The 14,111-nt window shown below is 45.7% G+C and overlaps 5 protein-coding genes across 5 annotated transcripts; 4 read left to right on the top strand and 1 right to left on the bottom strand.

Annotated features, from left to right (window-relative positions):
- Positions 1–184: 184 nt before the first annotated feature.
- On the top strand, positions 185–1,177 carry JR316_0006255 (Myosin IC heavy chain; the record flags this gene model as incomplete). The annotated part of the gene is made up of 4 exons (XM_047892004.1): positions 185–490; positions 545–982; positions 1,038–1,077; positions 1,137–1,177. The coding sequence occupies 4 exons, from the start codon at positions 185–187 to the stop codon at positions 1,175–1,177; spliced, it is 825 nt and encodes a 274-aa protein (XP_047749353.1).
- A 3,004-nt stretch (positions 1,178–4,181) lies between these two features.
- On the top strand, positions 4,182–5,203 carry JR316_0006254 (Nudix hydrolase 11; the record flags this gene model as incomplete). Its single annotated transcript, XM_047892003.1, has 5 exons — positions 4,182–4,288; positions 4,347–4,521; positions 4,578–4,859; positions 4,916–5,020; positions 5,075–5,203. The coding sequence occupies 5 exons, from the start codon at positions 4,182–4,184 to the stop codon at positions 5,201–5,203; spliced, it is 798 nt and encodes a 265-aa protein (XP_047749352.1).
- Positions 5,204–8,858: 3,655 nt separating this feature from the next.
- On the top strand, positions 8,859–10,166 carry JR316_0006253 (uncharacterized protein; the record flags this gene model as incomplete). The annotated part of the gene is made up of 2 exons (XM_047892002.1): positions 8,859–9,609; positions 9,673–10,166. 2 exons carry the CDS (start codon positions 8,859–8,861, stop codon positions 10,164–10,166), a joined length of 1,245 nt encoding a protein of 414 aa, XP_047749351.1.
- A 130-nt stretch (positions 10,167–10,296) lies between these two features.
- JR316_0006252 (uncharacterized protein) lies at positions 10,297–11,549 on the bottom strand (the record flags this gene model as incomplete). The annotated part of the gene is made up of 3 exons (XM_047892001.1): positions 10,297–10,469; positions 10,524–10,760; positions 10,811–11,549. 3 exons carry the CDS (start codon positions 11,547–11,549, stop codon positions 10,297–10,299), a joined length of 1,149 nt encoding a protein of 382 aa, XP_047749350.1.
- A 301-nt stretch (positions 11,550–11,850) lies between these two features.
- JR316_0006251 (uncharacterized protein) lies at positions 11,851–13,597 on the top strand (the record flags this gene model as incomplete). The annotated part of the gene is made up of 4 exons (XM_047892000.1): positions 11,851–12,170; positions 12,228–12,344; positions 12,397–13,065; positions 13,123–13,597. The coding sequence occupies 4 exons, from the start codon at positions 11,851–11,853 to the stop codon at positions 13,595–13,597; spliced, it is 1,581 nt and encodes a 526-aa protein (XP_047749349.1).
- Between the last annotated feature and the right edge of the window lie 514 nt (positions 13,598–14,111).

Raw genomic sequence — 14,111 nt, 5'->3', positions numbered from 1 at the left:
AAGAAAAGAAAAGGGAAAAGCAAGGCAAGTTGGAGTCAAGTCAACGGACGCCAACAGTTGCAATAATGGAATAGACGCGGCTGGGATGTGACAGATAGGTAACACTCTCGTAGAGTCACAACAGGTCACAACACGGCGCCGCTTGAACTCGCTTGGATTGCCGCCATCTTGACATACGACCATCATGAACACAAATCGAGCAATTGAATACGTCGTCTCTCAAACGAGAGAAAACATTTCTTTTTTGCTGTCGGCTCAGCAAATATCACCCTCAGATGCTATGGACATACTCGACAAGCTCCCCAAGGTCTCTGCTGCCCCAAACCCCGAGTTGGACCGTACTTTTCCCGCTCCTTACACCGACTCGCGGAATCCAGTACCACCGACAAAAACGCCCGTGAATATACTGGCTGCTCGCCCAGTACCACCTATACCTTCGCCATTTCTGTTTAGAGCCAAAGCGCTCTGGGCTTACAATGAGGACGGGCGGGTACGCAACACATCATTTTAAAATCTATTCCGTTGATCAATGAACAATATTCAGGAACCCAATGATCTGACGTTCGCCGCAGGTGATATCATCGAGGTGACGGACGAAAAGAATTCCGACTGGTGGACTGGTAGGCTCAACGGCAAAGGAGGAGTGTTCCCATCGTCATACGTTCAGAAACTTCCTCGCGACCCTCCTCCTGCTCACCCATTCCCAACTGGAGGAGGATCTCAATACCCCGAAAAGCCCCATGCACACCCACCTCAGAACTTCCCCAGTGGACCACCTCCGCCTCAGAACTTCAACAATGGACCTTCTTATTACTCGTCCAACCCATACCCGCCCCCACAAAATAACTACTATACACCACCTCCACAACAAGGGAACTCGACCCCCATTTATCAGACCGCGCCTCCACCCGCTGCCCCTGTGACTACTGTACAAGAGCCCGAGAAGAAACAGGGCTTCTTCAAAGGGGGATTAGGAAACACTGTAAGATTGTTGAAATTGTCTACCTTTGGACGCCACTTAACACTCCTACTCGCAGCTCGCTCATTCCGCTGCTGGCGGTGTTGGTTTCGGAGCCGGTATGCATTCCGCTCGACTATGCAAATGGCACAATCCATACTCACGTCATACTTTTCAGGTTCTGCTGTTGGGTCAGGTATCATCAACTCCATTTTCTAAATTATTCGAATTTTTGGTCTTCAATTCTGGTTCTTGGACACTGCTACGCACAACGGACAATAACTATCTTATCTAGCCTATATTATCTCGATGCTTGAAGGTCAGATACCACATAGATCATATACAAATAGAGTAAATACCTTTGTTTTCATTTCCAAACATAAACTCCGCCAGGTATTGTCGGAGTAATAGCACATGGACAGCACAATCACAGTAAAGGCGAACTCCTGCGGGGAACATTCCATCATTCATTATACGTGAAGAACATTTAGCCTCCCGTATATGCTTCGGACGGGCACGACATCCGGAATGATTGACAGCGTCTGTTTGATGATGTGAACCGCGATCCACCTCCAAAAGCCACCGTTCACCATCCATGTGCGTCGGTATATGCAGTTATAAGCCCTCATGTCTTGATCCGTTCGGAGGATCTGCCATGCCATTGCGGGGCGTAAACCTCCACGTCAAGTCAATTAATTCCTGTGCAGGAGATTCGGCCTAGAGTTTGGATGCAACATTTGCGGCTGGCTATCGTGACACTAGATGGCGAAATGAGAGAAACTGCTCATCAAGTCAGAGAAAATAATGCCGGACAGCACCAGATATGCTTGACACATCCAACCTCCTTTCGACGTCCTGAAAAGTTAATCTCAAACCCTTCGTTGCCGATAAATTTTGGTGTTTCTGTCGATGTATAAAGCCTAAGTTAGGTTTCGGAGAAGATTGACCCAGAGCTGGTCTCCCATCTTCACTCGCCGCAAAACATTGTACCATCGTCGTTTGTGAAGCTGTTCTGCAACTTATACCCTACGTGTATTTATAAACACGAAACTCAAAGTTTAGGGTATGTGCCGCTAAAGCAAGCAAAGCGAAAATACTGATGACTTTTATTGCTTCACAATTTAAAGATTATCCCGTAATAATGCATTACTCGTTATTTGATACGCCATCTTCATCCGACAGTGAATACCTCAGCTCTGAGGAATTCACGTTGTACCAGTATATCTCTGTCCAAGAAGGGTATATCATGAAAGCGAAACCTAAATTTTTCCTTCCACGTCCGCCTGGAACAGTACGTTCACCATCCCATTCAGAGATTTTAAAATTCGTCAACTGACATACATACGACAGGGAAACATTGGACAGCACCCAGTCGTCGTTCTAACAAAGCCTGACAAAAATGGGCACGTAAGGGTAGCCACCATGTCCCATTCTCACCCGAACAATCCTCCAACCCGACCTGCATCTCTATATGGCCTGCCTATAGACCCCATAAAGGGGGAGAGCACAGTCAGCGTTGGTGTTCCAAAGATTATTCATGTGAGCAATCTCAAGCACAATAACCCTCCTACGGCTATGTGTCCTAGGAACTTTGCTAGGCTTCGCGACGACATTTGTAAGTCATAGTGAATTCTTAAATTTGTCCAATGATTGATGATAGGTTCCAATATTTTTATGTCCGCAGATCATCAATGTCAGAGTCGGAGTATACGAAAGCAGTGGTAATTGATCCCACCTCCTATCGGAACTCGTCAGCATGCGGACTACACATTATTTATCCTATCTATTTCCCTTTTGTATACTTTGGTGTTGTAACTTGTAACATGTATCCTGTATACCCTGTATTCTAGCATTTGTAACATTACCAGTAATTTATTGACTCAATACTTGTTCAGTCCTCTTGAGGGCCCGGCAATATATTGCAGAACGTTCACATTGCTGATTTTCAAGCTAAATTTTACTATAAATTCAATACAGTTCTTCGAAAGTCTTGTTGACTTTGCTAAGAAAATATTCTTTGAGTTCCAGCCAGCATCGTTTATATGTGCGACGTTTGTGGGTCCTGGTTCTTCTTGCCCTGCACCGGGAATTCCCGGTAAACAAAGAAGAAGGCACCTCACCGGGATTCCGCTCCTTATAAGGAATAAATGTTGCTATCATTGATGCCTTGATCCTGCCATCAATGACCAAATATGTGCAAGCACACTGGCGACGACTCCCACCCCATTCCTCTGGAATCCTCTCAAATGTTGCCATCAGTTTGGAAGGACTTCATTTGTAACGCGTACAAACTCTCTGGGAATGGCGACCTCGTACTTCAAGTTTGAATGTTGCCATCAAAACCTAAACCAGTGCAAAACACACTTGTTTTGCAATCTGTTTCTTATCGTGCAGGAAGAGTTAAATCGGAGTGCTAAGATTCACGCGGGAGTACTAGTTCTTATCTTCTATTCTTGCTCTACGACGCTATGAGTTTTGTTTCATTCAAAAGGTAAACAGTAATATTGGAACCGTACACTTGGAAGTTTGTGACGGAGAATCCAAATATCCTAAGATTTGAACTCAAAGTAAGCCTGTGCCAATGGCCATATATTCTTTCTTTTTAACTAGTAGAAATACTCTTCTGCTAGTTCGCATGTTTGTATTGTTGGAATACGGACTTGACATTCACTCACTCTTTTATTTCCACCTTTCTTTTCCTTTCCATTTTTATACCATAACTTTCCTCATTCGACATTCGGGACATTGGGCCCGAAAGCCCCTGTTCATTCATGAATCCAGTAGTCCTCCTTCCTATTGCGTTCAACGCATCACCTTCCATATCCCTCATCAACTTCTGTAGCTACGAGAGGCTCACATATACGGACCAGTTCTGTTCTTAGTACCTCAGTCTTTCTTCCCTTCGACTGAGGTACATTTACTTTTCCATTGTTCGTACAGAGTAGCTAACGTAGTCTACAGGCTTACCGTGTCATTAGGTTAACAATATAGTCTTTCTTCCCTTCGACTGAGGCTTACCGTGTCATTAGTTTTCTTCATGTATTACTTCAAAATATCTGAAAACATATTTTATAGAATCAAAAGCCCGCAGGAACAGCAAGGCTCGTCAGCGAATCCTAGTTATGTAATTGCCGACCGGCCCGAGGTACCGCTTACACCAGTACTCGCTGGTACTCGTAGCCAACTCGTATCCCCCACGTATCCCTTTCTCTTCCACACCTCAATGACTTCGTGTATACCCAAAGACGCTCTAAAGTCCCTCTCAGAACAGTCTGCAGCGGCAATCAACAATCTGGTCAGCTATTTCAGCACCTTGGAACAACCTGATCTGTCCGTCAGTCGCACATTCGTCACTTACCCGCCGTGAAAACCAACACATGCTGTCTAGATCAGGCCATCAACTGAAAAAAATTGCCGCGGTGCTTGCATTGCTGTATGAGGAGGATGGAAAACTACGCGTTCTTCTGACAACGCGTTCGCGACAACTGCGGACGCATGCTGGACAGACGGCTTTGCCAGGGGGGAAATGGGATCCGACAGATGCAAGTCTGGCAGAAACCGCGGTAAGTCTTTTTTTTAAATGATATGAAAGTGCGATCTCACAATGTCACTTTTTCAGTATAGAGAGGCCAATGAAGAAGTCGGGCTGCCCATTAATAGCCCTTGCATCCATACGTTGGGCCTTCTCTCTCCATTCATCTCGCTGCACAAGATTCTAGTTACTCCAGTCGTGGCTTTTCTTAGTGATAACAGACTTCTTTCAACTCTGAGAGCAGCGGAAGCTGAAGTGTCCCAAATATTCAGCCACCAACTAGAGGCCATTCTCGATCCTTCTCTCGCTAAACATGGCCCGCTTGTGCCTATAGGCAGCGAAGACTGGCCCTATGAAACGGAAGTATACGTAAGCGTACCCTTGCTTTCAAAAAAGTGCACAAGTGTTAATTTACTCGGAATAAGAACACCAGTGATTCGGTCGTACCTATGCTGGACAACACCGTGTATAGGATGCATCGTTTTCGCACGTCTGCGTCTCCTATCAAGGGGCTGACATCTGATATCCTGGTATAATCAGATGATTCTCAGACCAGTTGCTTTATTTTAATGACATTATCTTAGATCAAGATTGCAGAGGTTGCTTTTGCACGACCGACCAAATACGGACGGTACGCTCCAAGCCAGCTCAAGAACATAGTGGACATCGTTAAAGCAGTCGAGAAACATGATACTGTTATGACAATCCAATGACCTACGAACATATGTATAGAAGTAAGTGCTTGGCTTAATTTGGCGTACTGTATTCAACATTTATACACAAACTAGGCTAGCATGTAATACATCGAATCCATTCGCCGATTCTGTCAATATCATAGCATGTGTTGTATCAGCTAGAATGCGATAAATACCACTGCAGAACTGCCGCTAGAGAGGGCCATATTCCAAAAGGTAGGTTTTGCAACACTCGTCGGTGACGAATATGCGTCCCGAGGCTTCTTCAAGGTGCAGACCATCATCACACCATGTAAAATGAAACGGAACCCCTGAGTTGGGAAGGATTAACTGCCTTAAGATGGGGGGCACGGTCGGCAGTGTAGAGGGAAAGTATGCCATCGTAATATCATCTCGGTCTGAAGAATTCCAATAGCGTGAGCGCCATATCACACGGTTCCCCGTCATACCCATACAATCTGGATGAAGCCTCATTTTGGAGACACCGCCAAACGTGAACAAAGGCTTCCACCCGGTAATGTAAACATTCCTTTTGGTGGTGTCGATCGGAAACCGAAAGAAATCGACTATATCGCTGAAATCAGAGACCGCATGGGTTTCGAGCTGAGTATAAGCCATGATACTTATGGATGTAAGGTCCCATAAATTGTTTGAAGGCTCGAAGGTGGGAGAAGGCTCTGCGTACTCAAGTGGTGTGGTTTCATAGTCTACCACCGAAGATTCCCAGTTCACAGTGGGAATGTTTGTATTATCCGAAGGATACGACTTTTCCACCTTATCTGAGAGGATTTTTCTTGGCACTTCTCTAACGAACACTGCCAATTTGTCCGGATACGTGGCGATCGTTATGATATATGGAAGATGGAACCTGATCGACGGTACCAACCAAACGCCTGCAACCTAGAACAAGCTTGATTCATTCTGGAGGAGCAATAAGAGAAAAAACGCACACTAGACTCCGGAGTACGTATACGCAGAGCAACATTCGTATCAGTATTAAAAAGATGAAGCCAATGGAAGCCATTAGAGGAAGCATCAGACCCTAAAACTGCTGCGATGGATCCTGAAATCTCCGAAAGGTAGATTTTTATCTTGCGCATTGTCAGAACATACTCTTTCAGTAATACAGCTTTGCCTGTGTCACCGGCAGACCGAGCTTCTTGTAATTCCAACTTGTATATTGTCCAGTAGCTGGTTAAAAGTTTGGTGAGTTCGCGGAGACTCGAACATACTTTGATAAAGTTGTATACCTTACGAAGTTACTTTTTGTGCTGAAAGCTGATATGATGCATATACTATCCTTCCTCCGTAAAGAAGCTCTGAACTTGTCGGCACGTTCAGGACAAAGAGCAATGGCGCAAGTTGTTCCGACCTTTATGTTTTTGTCCGTCGTGACGTGCATGTAACAAATCGATACGAAAAATTTGCTTGATAACGGATTGTGGGAGTGCTTTAAACGCGAAGCTACAACCCAATTTCCCCCCAGAGGCTGTATGCGATACCCATAATCCTCCATGTCGCTTTCAATTGGGAAATCTAGCAGGCTAACTCGAGAAACTTTGGGCATAGGCCTGTTCCAATTATGATCAAGCTTCAGAGCATAAATGACGGCACATTTTATATCTGATGCTGATAGTTCTGATAGCCTTCTGTCGACGTCCAAAGGTAAGTCTATGGATATGTTGTGCCACACGTAGTCGGTTGACCCCAGATCATGTATGAAACGACAAGTCTATCGCACTGCTCAATGTCCGCCAGTCAACAAAAAGATGTTGGTATGGACTTACTTGCATAAATGAGAGCAAATCTGCTGGGTGCAACAAAATGCATATGGTGATTATAATGTCTGGATTCAGTTGACTGATGTTCAAACTCATCGATAAGATCTAAGAAGGATGTTAGTTGGGAAATGAGTCAAAAAGAATACCAACAATGCGGAGTTAGTAATTCGCATGCACACAATTGCTCAAACTCCGAGGAAAATGGTTCGGGACTTCGGCCCTGTACTTCAATCTATGAACAGGTTTTGACTCCTCTTGAATATTGGACGGGTACTCCCGAGTTGTATAAGTAGAAAAAACAGAGAGAGGGATATTTATTGAGATAGAATAGTACATAAATTAGTAGGTATGTCGTATTCTTGAGTGACGAGCAACACTTCAACCCTTTATTAATTCTTGCCAAATAACTTCATCGTCTTCAACATAGTGTTCAGTCCATGCTTTAGTGATGGAATGGAAAAGCCTGTAATTCCCCTGTACAGCTATGCAGTTGGAGCTTCATGACGGTGTCCCAGTCCTTAGCAGTATTAGCTGGTAGATTTTGCGCATAAATTCGAAAGGATATTTGTTGCAAAGCGGTCCACTTTTTTGGGTCTTTGAAAATAGATTCAGTAAGAGGCTGTCGGGTGACTGAACCGAGTCGCATTGAAGAAAGAACATTGAGACTGAAATGTTGGACAATGTGGCCTACTGTGTCGCTAATCTTTATAAGCTCGTTGACAAGGTGAGTCATACCAAATTGGTCAGAGATAGCGATACGGATTTTGAGGTATTTTAATGACGCAGAGGGTGAATCCAAGAGAGCTGATAGGGTGTAGAATACAGTGCCTTAAAATGTTTGGGAAGAGATATAAGACTGACTGAACAAAGGAAAAGAGGAACAGCATTAGAAGCCATTAAAACAGAATCATACCTAACATATGTACCTCAATCTCCTCAAGGAAAGGCATCGCAGCCAGCAGTTGACGATGTAGAGGTAATGTGCCATTGCTGACCACGGAGAAGCGAAGACTTTTGAGTTCACTGGAATTAAAAACCGATCTACCGCTGCTATCCTCACGAAGAGTATTGAGCACATTTTGAATGGACACGGGATGGTGCAAATTCAATTTATGACACTTGATGTTGTGTGAAGGTCCGTGATTGTTATTTAGCGACGCTTCATTTAATGTAAGATTGCGAAGATTGCAAGGTGAAAGCTCCATAAGAGACACGTCGGATACTCTAATGAAACCAACGGTCATAATTGTCGGAAGATGGATGAGATGCAGGATAGTAGACCGAGCTGATGGCGAAATATCCGCCCATTGAGCCCGCCCGCCATCAACGAGAATTGACTTCAGCTGATCCACACACTTCAGATGATGAATCTCTTCATTAAAACACTGATTACTCTGGTTGAGTATGTGTGGCAACCAGACGATCAGTAATCGAACATAGCCTCCGATCCATGGGGAATCCTTGAGCAGGCGGCAGAACTTGAGTAGTCTATCCCTCTTGTCGGCATGGATATCGCGAAAGAGTTGCTTCCTGGTGTGTGGAAGAAAGGCATGACAGGTGAGCGAGCAAGCTTTGAGATTTTGAAAGCGACTTCGTCTTTCTCCTTCCAAAGACACCACGTCAACGATGAGACCAATGATTTCTGCCGGGATCAACTCTACGAGGCTTTGCATGTTATTAGTAGCGGGTAGTACTCGATCACTCAATGGGAGGTGGGAAGGGAAGGGTTTAGTTTCAGTGTCAAGCCCATTTCACAGATAATGGTAGGTTTATATTGTGTCGCACGCAGTCGAAGGACTTTGCCATCATGCATCATTTTTAATTTTGACAGTTTGAGTGATGCCTGATCTTGTCCCGCGGCCTCAAATCTCATAACCCTTTCCACAACGGCCATGTACCCACTCGATGACCTGCTTCCGGCTGAGATTATCAGCTTGATTATCGACATGGTCGCCTTAGAAGACACGCAGTGGCAAGTAGAAGTGCCATACAGAGATACCAGAGCCTGTTCGACCACTTGTCGTGCCTTTCTTCCGCATTGTAGAAGGCACATATTCTCCCGTATCGAAGCCACAGTATGGAAGCTTCACAAATTCATATTACTTCTCACAAACGCTCCATGGATTGGACACAACGTTCGCATTCTCTCTATTGGCTTAGAGATTTCTCTGAACGCGAGCATGTTGTCTGCTTTGCGTCATATCACGCTTCTAGAACGACTTGACGTTGTGGCCATGAACAGTCCTAAGATTATCTGGACACAACTTCAACCAGGTGTTCGATCTTCCGTCCTTCACCTAATGCACCTTCCGACCATTACCGATCTCGGCTTTCACGGTATATGGAATATCCTTCCTTCCGACTTGTCACCATGTGGACGTCTTCGATCTCTTACGCTTAGTCAAGCAACACTCACGGACGATTCTGCTCTCGTGAAGTGTCGTAGACTTTGCCTAGCAGGCCAAGACGCCAATATTGTCAACCATATGACCAAGATATTAGGTGCGGGGACGGGAACAGGTTCGCTTGTTGATAGCCATGGACTTCGGGGGCTGTCCTTGGAAGTCTCCGACATTTCACAGAAATACGGGAAACTTTTGAATGGATTTCCTAATCTTAATGAACTTGAGATTTACCTTTCAAGTAAGCAGATCTGTTGTCCTATTTACTGTCTAACCTGATATCATTGACTTGCCCGCTCCTTAGGTGAACAAGCTTTCGGAACCTTCTCAGCGTTTTTGGTCTCTCCATCTTATGTACTGAGATCCCTCAAAATCTCAAGCATCTATTTCATCCCAATGACTATTCCCTACCTTGCCCGGGAGCTTCAAAGGATTGGCGATATCGCTGGGAAAACCATACAATATCTCAATCTCAATTTTGGAGTGTTTAGGGATAATGATTTTAGCATCCCAATATTTGAATGGGATACACTCACAAAGGTCCTGTTGGATGCTGGGAGGTGGAAATCTTTGCAACATTTTGCAATTCATCTCAGCATACCCTATCCACGGCCACCGGATGGGATGCACCGCTTCGTTAAGTGGAACAACACCGTCCGAGCCCATTTATACAAGCTTTCGTCTCAACAACGCAGGTTCAAAGTATATTACTCTTTTCACCTCAACCTTGTTAGATATCACGACAGAGATAGTCAGATCTATTGGCAAGAGATAAAGGAAATACCTAGTAGTATATGAATTGTGTTATTTAGCTCGCTGGTTCATAGCACTATAGCTGCATAATTTCAATCATGTTCTGGTTGTATCACCGTGAGTTTCTAGCTTTCTACCAGTCTCAATTCGCTGATGCTTTGGGACAATTCTCTCGTCAGTCCCATACCATTTCCTGCCAATCAATTTCCTCGACCTCATAGTCCCTCTCCTGGAAGCTTCTAGGAGTAATGGAGTAAAAGAATCGAACGTTTCTGTCCTCCAGAAATTTGTAGAGGCGAAGTTTCAATTCGTTGCCCTCCGAGCTGATGGGGGTATCGGCGGCCAACCCTAGACATCGCATATCGATCCGAAGGGACAAACGTTGTAGTGCCGTCCATTTACCAGGGTCTTCAAGAACGCCCTCAACTAAAGGAAACTGAAAAATTGAGCTAGTATCTGAGAGAACATTAAGGGTGAGATGCTCAACAATGTGGCCCACTGTGTCGGCCGCCTGTTGAATCCCCTTGACAAGATGGGGTACATCGCGAAGGCTGGCAATTGTAATACAGATTTTGAGTGATTTCAATGTGGGAGGCGCGGAGGCCAGTGCAGATGAAAAGTTGTAATAGAAATTATCTTCTACCAAAGGATTCAGTGAAGATAGATGTAATTTGACAGGGGCACTATACCAAATAAGCGTATCTCAAGCTCCTCGAGGAAAGGCATCTCAGTCAAGAGTTGGCAATGCAGAGTCTCTGAATCTTGATACATGCCAGTGGTCGCGGTCAGGTGAAGGCATTTCAGTAGACGTCGATCAAATTGATCTTTGCTCAGCGTTTTGATTGTATTGGTAATGGTCTTGCGCTCCTTCAAAAACAGTCTATGACACTTGATGGTGCGTGCCGGGCAACGTTTGCCATCGAATGACTCGTCATCCAGCGTAAGACTGTCAAGATTGCAAGGTGCCAAATGTAATGGCGACATGTCTGATATGTTTATGAAACCAATAGTATCAATAGTCGGAAGATGCATGAGGTGTAAAATGATAGATTGAACAGGTAGTGGAATATATAACCATGAACTTAGGTGCCCGTCAATGAAGAAGGATTTAAGCCGAACCACATTCTTCAAATGCGGAAGCTCCGAAAGTAAGTCTCGTTGGAATCCATATGGCAGACCGAGTTTGAGCGAGGGAACGTAGTGTCCAATCCATGGCGAGTCCTTGAGAAGGCGGCATAAATTAGGTAGTTTATTCCAAGAATCGGCGTTGATATCGGCGAAAATATGGCTCCTGCATTGTGGAAGAAAGGCACGGCAAGTGAGCGACCATGCTTTAATATTTCTGCACTGGTCATCCAGTTTTTTTTCGGCTTGAGCCACAATATCGATGATGAGACCGACAATTTCCACGGGAATCCGTGGTTGCATTGTGAGTAGAAACAGGTGTATATCTGCTAGATATGGCCGTGGGGTAGGCAAACGTTCGGTGCAAGATCGGTGGTGAATTTTTGCAGACTGGCACATCCAGAGTATCCCTATTAAACATGCGCAAATAGTATGCCGAAATGCCGGTGCGAATTCATAGTCCGTGTATGAAAATAGCTATAACTTTTGGTTCCGTCCCTGATAGTTGGTTTCAACTTTCTGCTCATACTCAGACTTTGTTTCGTCTCTGATTCATGACTTGGACACAGGAATTGCGTCCAAAGTCGCTTATTCCCAAACAATAATGTTCTCCGTCTCTACAAGACTCTCGAAGACCTCCCATTTGGCATTGCCACGCATTTTGCCACCACACAGGAACAGCGTCAGCTCTCTGTCCAGAAGCAGTCAAGTTCTGAGATCTCAGCGGTTTCTGAGCACTCAGACAGGGACATCAGAATACCCGGACGAAGGCAAGGGTTACCAGGAAGTGAAGACGGAGGAACCTCGACACCAGCGTCTAGATGGACCGGGAGGGCAACCTTACGTTGCGGGTAGAAACAAGGGCTTCACACCGATTCTAGCAGGCCTTTTTACTGTTGGTGTTGGTCTCACGGCATATGGACTGTAAGTTTATCAGACCTCACACCCGAAACTAACAGCTTAACTATCAATTTCGCGTAGATGGGAGGTCTACTCTATAATGCACATGTGGCCTCAGGACATCCGTGCCGATTTGCGTGCAGGTTTGCTGGCCAAGAGGAAAGGAGATCTCAGTATCGCTGCGCAATATCTCTACCGGTATGATCATCTCCAGGATAGAACTGCAAACTGCAACTGACTTTATATGTAGCGCATGGCAACAGACCAAAACACTCCCGCTGTCTGATTTCGGGCCAGACCCGCTGTTAAAGACCACTGGAATCGGGATAACGCTTAGCGGGATTCTTGAACAAGCAGGCGCTGTTGCGGAGGCGTACGACATCTATGAAGACGTATTCTGGACCATGCGCACCGCTCACCTGCCCAAAGCAAAGTCCACATCCAAAGTCAAAGGCGCAGGTCCCGAGGACGGCGAGGTCGAAGTAGAAGTAGAAGTCGAAGGCGGACTGCCTCCATCCACTCGGGATACGCGTCCTGACCTTGGGGTGGAGACCTTAAAAGGCATGACAAACGCAGACAAGATGCGTGCGGTAGCGCTCTCATATAAGCTTTCCGAACTCGCGCACGCGCTGAAACGCCCTCGGGCGGAAGAAGAGCGTTGGCTTGTCTGGAGCGTCGAGGCAATCCTGCGCACCATCATTGATACCCCGCCCGTTGCAGCTGTCGAGGTTGTGCACACTGTGGGTCAGGGCGAGGGAGCTGGTAGACTTGGAGCCATGCGCGGTGGCGAAGACGCAGGTCGGCCAGAGGTGAAAGTTCTGGTCGAGCAGTTAGGCTTGCCGGTCTGGGTGATGAGACACGACATAGCTGCGCCATTTGAGGCGTTGGGTACTTTCTACGCCGAGGAGGGCAATGTACCGTGAGTTTGTCGCCCATGCTGCTCTAGCAACACTCATTATTGACATAAACACCTTAGCTTCGCGCTCCCTCTCTATCTACAGGCTATCGCCATCCTCATTCCTCCAGCGCCGACCGTAACGCCCGTCGAGGACAAATGCCGCGGTGCTCAGCTGATGGGGAACATCACCGAACTGCTCGTGCGCAACCTGACACGCGCGACCGCCACGCTCGAAGCCACATCACAAGCCGAAGCTTGGGCGCGCAAAGGACTAGAAACCGTCATGGCCGCGCGCAAGGCAAGCCCAATCAGACACGACGTGTGCGAGGAGGCGTTGGTGGCACTTTTATACAACGTCGCTATGGTCCGGGAGCTCGCGGGAGACGAACCGCGCGCTCGTGCGCTGCTCTCCGAGTCGCTGGAGCAGGCCCGCAAGATCGACATGCAAGAAGGTATTCAACACGCGTCAGAGGCGCTGAAACGACTCGATACCGGTGCTGATACTGTCAAGCCGGTTGTTGTGGATCGGCTAGTCGACAACAAGGATGTTTGATTTACTATTTCTACGAGTGTTTGGTAATCTCGAAAACAACAACACTAACAAAACTTGTAATTTCTGCCATAGATGAAATACGGACCGCTACAACATCATTTGTATACTTCATGTCAATAATTCTGTTTGTACACATGCTATTTCCCCAGTGTTTTTGCACGGAAAGACGGGAGGTAATTTATCACGTTATTTCCCCTGTGTTACCATGTTTTCAGGCCCGATTACAGTGTTTTTCAGCTTTAATTACAACGTTTTCAGGCATATTTCGAATTTTTGGGTGATCGAAAAAGCAATGTTGGTTTGATTATATTGATATCGTTTCTTAATTGGTTCCTACCGGTTTTGAGTGTCACTGCTGTGTTCGGACAGACAACAGCAGCGTTGCATGGTGCTACAGTTTAAAAGTTCTTGATTCTTATTCCTCATATAGCAGTTATTTACTGAGTATACATATATATGGTTTGGTTCGTAAGTTGTTTAAAGTTTACATACAGTCAAACAGTGTTCCAAAAAC

This window comes from Psilocybe cubensis, chromosome 5 (assembly GCF_017499595.1).
Source record: "Psilocybe cubensis strain MGC-MH-2018 chromosome 5, whole genome shotgun sequence".
NCBI lineage: Eukaryota > Fungi > Basidiomycota > Agaricomycetes > Agaricales > Agrocybaceae > Psilocybe > Psilocybe cubensis.
This window is presented reverse-complemented; position numbering and strand designations above follow the sequence as displayed.